The sequence below is a fragment of the Sus scrofa genome, chromosome 6, assembly GCF_000003025.6.
Source record: "Sus scrofa isolate TJ Tabasco breed Duroc chromosome 6, Sscrofa11.1, whole genome shotgun sequence".
Taxonomy (NCBI): domain Eukaryota; kingdom Metazoa; phylum Chordata; class Mammalia; order Artiodactyla; family Suidae; genus Sus; species Sus scrofa.
The window spans coordinates 75,485,456-75,498,075 of NC_010448.4; the positions used below are offsets into that span (position 1 = coordinate 75,485,456).

Here is a 12,620-nt window from a genome sequence, read left to right on the forward strand (position 1 = left end):
TGTGGGTTGGGGGCCAAGGCTCCAAGGGATGGGGACCACTGGGTTTCTGCTGGTGAGAGCATGGCTGAGGCCCCTCCTGCCTTTCCATGGGGTCTGCCTGTTTTAAGGGTCAGGGTCTTTGCCAGGCACTTCCCTTGTGTTCACCGTCCCCTTTGCGCAAGTGCCTCGCAGGGCTCCCAGTCCAAGGCAGGAGACAGCCATCTGAGGAGTCCCAGTTACGTGCTTTGAGAGTGCACAGAAGGTCAAGACTTTGCACCCAGGGCCACCTCTAGCAGGACCCTGACCCTGAGCAGAGTCTTAAGATGAGTCTTGCTTCAGGGGCTCCAAAGCCTGAGGGAGGCTGTGGCCCTGCACTCTAAGAGCTGAGTGGAAGTGTGAAAACCTGGGGCCTCCCTGGCACCAGGCACAGAGGCTGAGGTTAGTTGTTTATTGGCTTACCAGGCCACAAAAGCAAAACCCAGCAGCGGTCCCTGCCTGGTGACCCATCCGTCTGCAGGCCCTGAGCAGCTGCCCAGAGTCAAGGTTCCGCAGGGTCAGTGGGTTGGAGCCGGCACAGAATTGAGCCACTTTCTGCTGTCACAGCTGAGTTCCCTGGGGAGAGAGGTGGAGCAGGATGGGAGGAAATGAGTCCTGAGTGCCCACGGGGAGGTGGTCCTTCCCTGGCAAGTGATGGAGCAGGCAGTCGGGCTCAAGGGCCTGGCTCCAAGTCCAGTGTCCTCAAAGAGGGCTGCTGCAGGGGAAGCTTCCCTCTCCCTCGCTGCCAAGCCTTTTTCCTGTTAGTCAGGACGTGGAATCAGACTCATGCAGGGTTTAACCCCCTGCATGAGCAAGGCAGGAAGTGCCAACGAGTCCCAGGCACAGAAAGGCATAAGTACCCTGACTTAGGAACAATCTACCTGGTACACAGGCTCTCAACAAAGGTTAGTTTCTTGCCCCTTCCATCCTTTCCTCCTTTTCCTCCCTGGAACCACAGTCTCCCAGGTATCATCTCTCAGAAGGATGGATTCCCCTTGGCTTAGACTGGGGGCTTCATAAGGAAGGATGTGGATGGGCCAGGGCTGGGCCTCTGCCCTCTGGGCACCCACCTGCCTCCTTGAGATCCAGTCTGGAAGAAGAAGCTATGGATGTCAGGGCCCAGGCTGGTAGGAGTGCACTGGTCCAGTAGGTAGTGGCTGCCCTGCTTCCGTCGGATCACCCTCTTATCCAGCTGCGGGCAGAGCGGGATGCAAGGCACCTGAGCATAGGGGCTTTGCAGGTTGGCAGCTGGCAAAGGTGGAAGAGGCAGGAGAGGGCAATGTTGCAGAGTATGGCCTACCTTGGGAGCCAGGTAGACCCATGTGAAATCCTGGAAAGCTATCCCATCACTTGGTACCCAGGAGGAGTCTATTCTTCTGGGGAGGAAAACTTGCCAATGGAAAGAGCAAAGGTTTTGGAGTCAGACCTGGGTATAAACTCCCCTGACACATGCTCGCCATGGGGCCTTGGGCACGTTTCCTCATCTTGAATACATGGAGTAAATGCACGACTATGAGGATCAAAATCTAGCACATGTGCATGGGGCTTAGCACAGCGAGGGGAGCTGGAGTGACCCCCGCCTGGTGGTGCTCCGTAAATGATGAGCTGGGATTGCTAAACACTCCTCTCTTAGCCCAGGCTCTTGGGACCAATCTGTGCTCAGGGCTAAATCTCAGGGAGAGGAGTGCAGAAGGCTGGAGGTGGTGATTATCAGCCCACGGGCAATGCACACAGTTAACCACCCAAAGTGGGAAACCATGTCCCAGCTCCTGGGCCTGGCGGTATGGGGGACCCAACCCCTCACCAAAGTTCTGCTGCTTCAGCCGGCTCAGGATCCTGAGGACTCTTCGCTCAGGGACTTCCAAGACGTCTGCCTGCTGGGGGTTATAGGAGAGCTTCTTCCGGGACCGCAGCCGGCCTGTGGCTGATTCCATCTTTCGGGACTTACCGGTGCCCTCCTTCAGCTTCTTCTGGTAATAGCTGGGGAGGCAATGCCCACCCAGCTCAGCCTGGCTGTGTTCAATTCATCCTCTTCCCTCACCCTTCCCGAGTTCCTGTTCTGTCTGGCCAGCTCAGGAGCAGGAACACAAGCTGGGAGTGAGGAGGTCTGGGTTCTAATCCTGGCTCTACCATCAACTTCCTGTGACTGTGGGCAAGTCACTGCCCTGCTCTGGGCCTCAGTCACCCCTGTGCAAAGTGGGTAGTTTCCCAATGGATATCTCTGTTAATCATTGGAAGTCACAGCTTCTCTGAACAGATCAAACGGTGTTGCCATGAGCTGTGGTGTAGGTCGCAGATGCGGTGCGGATCCAGAGTTGCTATAGCTGTGGTGTAGGCCGGCAGCCACAGCTCTGATTCAACCCCTAGGCTGGGGAACCTCCATATGCCCCAGGTGCGGCCTTAAAAAGACAAAAGACATAAATGGATGATTGAATGAATGAATACATAAGTAAATGACAAGGCCCATTTGGCATTCAGCACATTGGCCCATGGGAAGAGCTTGGTAAATGTTGCTCACAATTTCCATTACTGGCATATATGTGTATATATGTGTATATATATATATATATATATACACGTGTGTGTGTGTATCTCCTTTTTAGGACCACACCTGTGCCATATAGAAGTTCCCAAGCTAGGGGTCGAATCAGAGCTGCAACTGCCAGCCTATCCCACAGCTTGCACTAAGGGATCTCATGGATACTAGTCAGGTTCTCAGCCCACTGAGCCACAATGGGAACTCCCATTACTGATATTTTTACTTAGATGTGCAAGTACTTTGTAAGCCAGCTGTGCTGTTAACTCCTGCTCATCTTCCTCTTAAGGGCCAGTACTTGCAGAAAGTCCTCTCTCCTTAGGAGACTCCCACCATAGCCCCTTGACAACCTGTACTTACCCATCAGAGCCCACCTAATTTTTTTTTTTTTTCTTTTTTGCTATATCTACAGCATGCAGAAGTTCCCAGATTAGGGACTGAACCTGTGCCACAGCAGCAACTCGAGTTGCTGCAGTGACAACACCAGATTCTTTTTTTTTTTTTTTTTTTTTTTTTTTGTCTTTTTGCTATTTCTTGGGCCGCTCCTGCAGCATATGGAGGTTCCCAGGCTAGGGGTTGAATCGGAGCTGTAGCCACCGGCCTACGCCAGAGCCACAGCAACGCAGGATCCGAGCCGCGTCTGCGACCTACACCACAGCTCACGGCAACGCCGGATCGTTAACCCACTGAGCAAGGGCAGGGACCGAACCCGCAACCTCATGGTTCCTAGTCGGATTCGTTAACCACTGCGCCACGACGGGAACTCCACAACACCAGATTCTTAACCTACTCACTGGCCACAGAAGAACTTCCCACTTAATATTCTTTTTGTTGTTGTTTTTGTTTTGTCTTTTTAGGGCTGCACTTGCGGCACATGGAAGTTCCCAGACTAGGGATCAAGTCAGAGCTATAGGTGCCGGCCTACACCACGGCCACCAGCAACCCCAGATCCGGGCTGCCTCTGTGATCTACAACACAGGCCATGGCAATACCAGATCCTTAACCCACTGAGCAAGGCCAGGGATCGAACCCGCATCCTCAGGGATACTAGCTGGGTTTGTTACTGCTGAGCCACGACAGGAACTCCCCTACTTAATATTCTTAGCTCATCACTACTTGGCCTTTTCCCCACCAGTCTGCAGCACCACTCATTCATTCACTCATTTAGTCGAATATTCATGGAGTATTTAGTGTGTGCTGGCCGCTCAACTAAATGCTTGGGAGAGAGCAGTGCAGGAGATATTCATATAAGGTCCTTGTACCATCTCTAAGCCCCACCTCTCATCCTAGCCACTGTCAGAGCAGCCACTTCTACGTGGGCCTCAACCAGCTTGGCACAGGGACAATCTGACATGGTCTCACCTCAGGTCTTACCTCTTGCTTCTTGCTCCAGACCCTCCCTGACCCATATGCAACCCAGAAGTGCAGGGGAATTAAATAGTTGTGGGGGCCGCCCTTGACCAAAGGAACCAGCAGCTAGTATCTCTCATGGATTATAGATTCATTTCCGCTGAGCCATGACAAGAACTCCAAGGCTTTCATTTTATTTTACTTTATTTTATGTTGGCTGTGCCTGAGACATGTGGAACTTCTCAGGCTAGGGATTGAACCCACGCCACAGCAGTGACACCACTAGATCCTTAAACCACTGTATCACAAAGGAACTCTAAGGCTTTCTCCTTTTTTTTTTTTTAAGGGCCGCACCAGTGGCATATGGAGGTTCCCAGGCGAGGGGTCTAATCGGAGCTACAGCTGCCAGCTACAGCCACAGCAATACCAGATCCGAGCCGTTTTTACAACCTATGCCACAGCTCACGGCAAGGCCGAATCCTTAACCCACTGAGTGAGGCCAGGGATCAAACTGAGTCCTCATGGATGCTAGTCAAGTTTGCTAACCGCTGAGCCACGATGGGAACTTCAAACTCTTCAAACTTTACGAGCTTTTAAACTCTTAGTTATGGAAGTTCTCTGATGGTTCAGTGGGTTAAGGATCTCGCATTGTCTCTGCTGTGGCTTGGGTCACTGCAGGTGTGACAAAAAAAATCTTAGTTATGAGATAGGTACTATAATGCAAAATTCACTAGTCTATAAAAATAGCTCATCCAAATCATATTTTTGACAGATGGAACAAGTTAAAGCTAAGTGCCCACAAGGCTAAAGTTTTTTTTTTTTGGTTTTGTTTTTTTGTCTTTCCAGGGCCGTACCCATGGTATATGGAGGTTCCCAGGCTAGGGGTCCAATCAGAGCTATAGTTGCCAGCCTAGCCAGAGCCACAGCAATGCCAGATCCAAGCCTCATCTGCAACCTACACCACAGCTCACAGCAACACCAGATCCCTAACCCACTGAGCAAGGCCAGGGATTGAACCCACAACCTCATGGTTCCTAGTCAGATTCGTTTCCGCTGCACTACAACGGGAACTCCTAAAGTTTTTCCTAATATTTGTGGAGAAAACTTTTAAGAGTTTTCATTTGTTTGCACATGGCCCTCTTTTTCTTAGGTGCAGGATAGCCCTGTTCTCTTTCCAACATCCTGACCTTTTACTGTATCTGAAAGTGTCTTGAGATTTTGGGATTAGTAAGAAAGATGAGTGAGTGGGCTTTGAATTACTCCTAGAGCCAAATTTGTGTTTTTGTAAAGACTCATTTTACAAAACGAATTCAGGTTTTTTTGTTTTTGCTTTTAGGGCAGCACCTGTGGCATACTGAGGTTCCCGGGCTAGGGGTCGAATCAGAGCTGCTGCTCCAGCCATAGCCACAGCAGATCCTAGCTGCATCTGTGACCTATGCCAAAGCCTGCAGCGATGCCACATCCTTAACCCATGGAGCAAGGCTAGGGATTTGAACCTGCATCCTCATGGATACTACTCAGACTCTTAACTGCTGAGTCAAAATGGGAATGCCAGGACAGCTTTTAATTCTCAAAGAATTAGGCTGCAGCCTGAATGGATATCAAGCAGGGTGACCTGCCCATCCGATTACAGTATCTTGAATTTGTTTCTTTATATCAGGGAGATTTCCAACTCAGATGGAAATTGAAAGGTTCCTATGTCCTAGACTTAGAACCATATGTCTTTGGAATGTTGTTGTTTGGTCATTTTTGTCTGCCTCTCACGGTGTATGGAGCTCCCAGGCCAGGGATCAGATCAGAGCCACAGTTGTGACCTAGCCCGAAGCTGAGGCAACACCAGATCCCTAACCCACTGTGTCGGGCCAGGGATCCAACCTTCGTCCCAGTGGCATCAAAGACACCGTCCATCCCAGTGCACCATAGCAGGAGCTCCTGGAGTGTTTGTTTGTTTTGTCTTTTGTATTTTTAGGGCCTCACCCATGGCATATGGAGGTTCCCAGGCTAGGGGTCCAATCAGAGCTATAGCTGCCGGCCTACACCACAGCCACAGCAACACCAGATCTGAGCCTCGTCTGCCACACCATAGCTCATGGCAACTTGGGATCCTTAAACCACTGAGCGAGGCCAGGGATGAAACCTACAACCTCATGGTTCCTAGTGGGATTCGTTTCTGCTGCATCTCGACGGGAACTCCCTCCTAGAGCGTTTTAATAAATCATCTCTCAAAGGCTTCAGAAAGTTTCCCCCCCCCCATCTGAATGTAATGGTTTCATTTTAGCTTAGGAAAGAACTTTTAAAAAATAATTCCAATCAGGCTCTGAATGTTAGGCCAAATTCTAAGTGTATAGCCCCTTTAAAAAAAAAAAAAAAAAGTCACTTCAATATCTTATTATCAGGTTTCAGCTGGTACTAACAGTAAAATTTCCTCACAGTAATGAGTTTTTTGTTTTTTCTCTTAAAACCAAAGGTATACCTATTTCAAATGAACAAAAAACAAAACTAATAAGCCTCTTAGGATTCACCCATGGACGCAAAAGGCATCTTCAAAGAGGATGCAAAACATACAGCCCTCCTAAGATCCAGAGCCTTCCCAAAGACAGCAAAAACAAAGACTTAAATAGGAGTTCCTGCTGTGGCACAGTGGGTTAAGTATCCGACTATAGCAGCTCAGGTCACTGCCAAGGTAAAGGTTTGCTCCCCTGCCTGGCATAGTGGGTTAAAGGAAGTGTCATTGCAGCGGGGAGGCTCGGATTCAGTCCCTGGCTGTGGAACTTCCATAAGCCTCTTAAAGAAAAAAAAAGACAAATAGGTGTTCCCGTCGTGGCTCAGCAGTTAAAGAATCCAACTTCTATCCATGAGGACTCAGGTTCAATCCCTGGCCTCAATCAGTAGGTTAAGGACCCAGCGTTGCTGTGAGCTATGGAGTAGATTGCAGACAGGCTTGGATCTGGCATTGCTGTGGCAGTGGCATAGGCCAGTGGCTACAGCTCCAGTTGGACCCCTAGCCTGGGAACCTCCATATGCCACTGGTGCAGCCATAAAAAGACAAAAAAAAAAAAAAAAAAAGACTTAAATAACCCTCCCACCCTGTGAATTGGCAATGGTCCATGGGATGCCAGCCACAGTGGGATGCTCACCCCAAAAGGGGTGCCACCCACATTCCTGTCAGGGCATCTACATGTTCTTGGGCTCCCAACCTGAGAGCTGGCCACCTGCGGACACAGACAGGCCTGACATCCTGCACACCCCAGCAGGCGGAAAGCCAAGCCCAGATCTCAGGACACAAATGAGCCAAACGGGGAAGGAACAGCTGTCCCTGGGACAGAAAGGATCAATAACTAGCAGATACCGCAAACCAAATTCACAAGGGTCACTATCCAGAGAACTAATTCTGACAAATGTTTTTCTCCTGCCAATCTGAATTTGGGAAGGGAGGGACAAGAAGAAATGGTTACTTTCCCCTCCTGACCAGGACACTGCAGACCCTGGTAGGACTTCTTACCTTCTGCTGGTTTAGCTGGGTCCCAGGACCTCTCAGTTGCTGTACCCCCACCCCAACCCTGAGTGAGCAGAGTGTCCCAGCCAGTGCTAGCCCATCCTTGTTGTTCAAAATTTTAGGAGAGGTGAAATTTTCCTCTGCCCTGTGAGGGTTTTCAGTTGGGACTGACATAAGATTAACAGGAGAAAAGCATATGAAATTTATTATGTTCATAACGAGAAAAACTCCTGTGAATTTCCCTTTGTGGCTCAGCAGTAACGAACCTGACAAGTATCCCTGAGGACACAGGCTCGATCCCTGGCCTCGCTCAGTGGGTTAAAGATCTGGTGTTGCCGTGAGTTGTGGTATAAGTCGAAGATATGGCTTGGATCTGGCATTGCTGTGGTTGTGGCGTAGGCTGACACCTACAGCTCCAATGGACCCCTAGCCTGGGAAACACCACATGCCGCGGGTGCAGCCCTAAAAAGACAAAAAAAAAGTAAAAAAAAAGAAAGCCTTGAGACCTCTCTCTGCATCTTCTGTATATCTACTTATGTATATATATATATATATATATATATATATATACACACACATAAAATATGTATGTAATGTATTTCTATTCCAGATGGTATTGCTAAAAATTAACTTGTAAGAGAGCTGTATTTAATTGGCTTAAAGAAAGAAGAAAAAAAAACGCTTGTATCAATTAAGACTAGTCAAACAAGCCTATGCTATCTCTACCAGATGTTTAACATTATAATACTACGAATTCAACTCAAGAACAAAACATGCAGGAGTTCCCATCGCGGCGCAATGGAAACGAATCCAACTAGGAACCATGAGGTTGAAGGTTCGATCCCTGGCCTCACTTAGTGGGTTAAGGATCCAGTGTTGCCGTGTGTGGTGGTGTAGGTCACAGACACAGCTCGGATCTGATGTTGCTGTGGCTGTGGCGTAGGCTGGCAGCTGTAGCTCCTATTCCACCCCTAGCCTGGAAACCGCCATACACCACAGGTGTGGCCCTAAAAAGCAAAAGAGAAAAGAACATGCAATTAAATGCAATTAAAGTGCATTGCTTGATGTGTGTCAACCAGGACAGTAAATTAAGCCACTGTAGAAGCAACGACAAGTAGTGATGTGGTGAGCCACACGGGAGTTCCAGGACCATAAATCAATAGAAAAGAAAAAAAGGGGAGGGGGGGAAAAACAGCCATATGTTTAACTGTTGAAGTTCTTTGTTTCTGTGATTTCTGATACCTGCCTAATTTATCCAGGAAAAAAAAAAAAACTTAAGTTGTTGATTTTCTCATGAAAATTGCATGAGTAATCTAAGCACAATTCTTAAAAACAAGTTAAACAAATCTAGGTGGGATAAAAGTTAATAAACATTTCACCAACAATTAATGTTTTACATTAGGTCTTCTTAAAAATAGTTTCCAAAATCTTTTTGGTAACGTAATATGTTATTACACAACAGATATTTAACTGGGAAAAAAATTCTGTTTTCTCTCCCCCTTTCCTTTCTCCCTCGCTGATCTTTAGCTGGTTTAATCTTTTCTTTAGACATGCTAATTATTTCCAGATGGTGCGGCAGCCCCTGTTGAACCTCTTATCTCCAGTTAAGCTTGGGTATCCGAGACCAGCTAAGAGGGAACCATCTGGCCCAAGGCCAGCAGCTACAGCTCCGATTCAACCCCTAGCCTAGAACTTCCATATGCCGTGGGGATGGCCATAAAAAGACAAAAAAAAAAAATTTTTTTAAGGGTAAAATTTTCTTGGGTTGGTAAAATATTTTTCTTTACTTATTGTGTAATTCATCGAGAAGGCAAAGATTCCATGTTGTATCAAAATCATTTCCTGGAGTTCCCGTCGTGGCGCAGTGGTTAACGAATCCGACTAAGAACCATGAGGTTGCGGGTTCGGTCCCTGCCTCTTGCTCAGTGGGTTAACGATCCGGCGTTGCCATGAGCTGTGGTGTAGGTCGCAGACGCGGCTCGGATCCCGCGTTGCTGCGGCTCTGGTGTAGGCCGGTGGCTACAGCTCCGATTCGACCCCTGGCCTGGGAACCTCCATATTCCTCGGGAGCGGCCCAAGAAATAGCAACAACAACAAAAGACAAAAAGACAAAAAAAAAAAAAAAATCATTTCCTGTGCTTCGTGTTCTCTTTATTGGGTCCTCTTCTCAAGACTAAAGAGCTATGATTTTTCACAGGTATAAAACTTTCCATTTTTCCTTTAAAAACTTTTACTGTCACATTGGTTAAATATGTAACCAAGTTTTGTTTCATAGCAATCTGTGGTCCTTTATTTTTTATTTTTTGTCTTTTTGTCATATGCACCCGAGGCATATGGAGGTTTTGTTTCATAGCAATCTGTGGTCCTTTATTTTTTATTTTTTGTCTTTTTGTCATATGCACCCGAGGCATATGGAGGTTCCCAGGCTAGGGGTCAAATCAGAGCTGTAGCTGCCGGCCACAGCCACAGCCACAGCAACGCGGAATCCGAGCTGCATCTGCAACCTATGCCATAGCTCACAGCCATGCCGGATCCTTAACCCACTGAGTGAGGCCAGGACTCGAACCTACATCCTCATGGTACTGGTCGGGTCTGTTAACTGCTGAGCCACGACAGGAACTCTGTGATCCTTTTCTTGGCCGTGTCTTTGGCATGTGGAAGTTCCCAGGCTAGGGATAGAACCTTGCTATAGTTGCAGCCTGCACTACAGCTGTGGCAATGCCAGCTCCTTAGCCCGCTGCCAAATACAGGAATTAGTAATTTGTTTGTTGGCCATGCACTCATGTGTGCAAGTTGCAGGGCCAGGGATGGAACCTGTGCCACAGCAGCAACCCAAGCCTCTGCAGTGACATTGCCGGACCCTTAACCTGCTGAGCCACAAGAGAATTCCAATAACTACGTATTCTTGCTGCAGGACGTAACTGGAAACACTGGCTTTATTACCAAGGCTTTGACACTTTGTCATATTTAAAAATGGTAAACATAGGAGTTCCCGTCGTGGCTCAGTGGTTAATGAATCTGACTAGGAACCACAAGGTTGCATGTTCGATCCCTGGCCTCGCTCAGTGGGTTAAGGATCCGGCATTGCCATGAACTGTGGTGTAGGTTGCAGACACGGCTAGGATCCTGCGTTGCTGTGGCTGTGTTGTAGGCCAGTGGCTACAGCTCCGATTCAATCCCTAGCCTGGGAACCTCCATATGCTGCGGGAAGCGGCCCAAGAAACTGCAAAAAGACCAAAAAAAAAAAATAATAATAATAATAATAATAAAAATAAAAATGGTAAACATAGAATCAGATATGACCAGACAGATTTAAGGAACTAAAACCCACTTAAAATACTGGCCTAGTGCCTGATTTACAGGGTTCCAGGTCTTACAGATGAGTAAAAATCACTTCTTTACAGACCTAGGCATTCAGAGGATCTCAGGGACCTTGAAAAGAGAGGAATTCATCCAAATCTGTAGGTTAAGTCTCATAGTAAGTTTCTGACTTGGCTTCTCAGCCTCAACAGGCTTTTAAATCTCCAATCTGAGTTTCCTTATTAAAAGTCTCAGCAAAGGAGTTCCCGTCGTGGCTCAGCTGTAGCTCCGATTGGACCCCTAGCCTGGGAACCTCCATATGCCATGGGTGCAGCCCTAAAAAGGAAAAAATAAAGAAATTTATGTATTTATTTATTATTTTTTTTGTCTTTTTTTTTTTTTTGCTATTTCTTGGGCCGCTCCCGCAGCATATGGAGGTTCCCAGGCTAGGGGGCTAATTGGAGCTGTAGCCACCGGCCTACACCAGAGCCACAGCAATGCAAGATCCGAGCCGTGTCTGCAACCTACACCACAGCTCACGGCAACGCCGGATCCTTAACCCACTGAGCAAGAGCAGGGACTGAACCCGCAACCTCATGGTTCCTGGTCGGATTCGTTAACCACTGCGCCACGACGGGAACTCCGAAATAAAGACATTTAAAAAAAAATCAAGTCAGAAGTTCCCTGGTGTGGCTCAGCAGGTTAAGGATCCAGTGTTGGTGCTATAGCTCAGGTCGCTGCTGTGGCAAGGGCTGGATCCCTGGTTCAGGAACTTCTGAATGCTTTGCTGAAGCCAAAAAAGAAAAAAGAAAAAAATGTAGTGGTGTGTAAAATTCACCTTAAAATTCTTTTAATTTTGCTGTATATTTGAAATTTTCAATAAGCAATGAGGGAAAAAATAAGGAGAGAAATTTTAAAACAAAAGCAAGGGAATAATGGTTGGGTCCTTTTAGGGGAAAAAGTCTTTTATGATTGGGATAGGGCACACATGGCTTCAAGGTTATTGGAAATTATCTATTTTTATCTTTTTTTTTTTTTTTTAATGGCTCTACTTGCAGCATATGGAAGTTCCCAGGCTAGGGGCTGAATCAGAGCTACAGCTCACAGCGAAGCGGGATCAAATCCCCAACCCACTGAATGAGGCCAGGGATCAAACCCGCATCCTCATGGATACTAGTTGGATTTGTCTCCGCTGCACCACAATGGGCACTCCAGAAATTATCTATTTTTAAACTGGAGAAATGGATATATGGGATTTTTTTATTGCTTTGAAAATTATATATTTGTTGTCTTCAGAATTACATATGTTTAGCGATTTATAGAACTTGGGAGAAAAAAGATCTCTTGTCTTTGGGGTTGCAAAGTTAGTGTTGCTGGAACAGCCTGCAATCACCCCACCCCACCCCACCCCCACCCCACCGCCGGCCCCTGTGGGAAAGGCCTGGTCTATGGTAGGAAAAAATGGTCCAACTTACTGAGCGACAGGGAAGATCCGCTGGGTGCTGCAAGAGACCCAGCCGAGCCCCTCTGCCGTGATGCTTTGCTTCTCGCCCTGGAGCATTCGTGCTGTTTTTTTAACAGCCATCACTTCCTTAGAGGAACCACTAACCACCCACCCGCCCATTCTGGAAACAGGCAGAGGCTTGCATCTCTTGTGTTCTTTATTCCTAAGCAAGCTCCATTCCCCTCTTTTCTGGGCTTGCTATCTGAGCACCATAAGAAGGCATTCCTCTTGCTGCTTGCCGAACAAGGAGGTTATGCGTATGGGGCGGCCAGTTTCCCACTGTGGGAAGAGCCTAGCTGAGCCCCAAGCCCATGCAGAGATGAACTGGAGAGAATAAGCCTGAATGGTATCATCTGGTCTCTTGGATCCAGCCATTCCTGAGGCCCTGAGCAGTGATGTGGACCAATACATTCCCCTTT

General features: G+C 47.6%; 1 protein-coding gene across 1 annotated transcript in view; it reads right to left on the bottom strand.

Moving 5' to 3' along the window:
- SPATA21 (spermatogenesis associated 21) overlaps positions 273 to 12,620 on the bottom strand; it is a 41,448-nt gene continuing 29,100 nt past the window's right edge. Inside the window, exons 9-11 of the mRNA XM_021097598.1 lie at positions 1,820 to 1,995; positions 1,086 to 1,263; positions 273 to 591 (exon numbers count right to left, since the gene is read on the bottom strand). Coding sequence (XP_020953257.1) covers positions 534 to 591; positions 1,086 to 1,263; positions 1,820 to 1,995 — 412 coding nt within the window. The 3' untranslated portion in view covers positions 273 to 533. The remainder of the gene's footprint in view (positions 592 to 1,085; positions 1,264 to 1,819; positions 1,996 to 12,620) is intronic.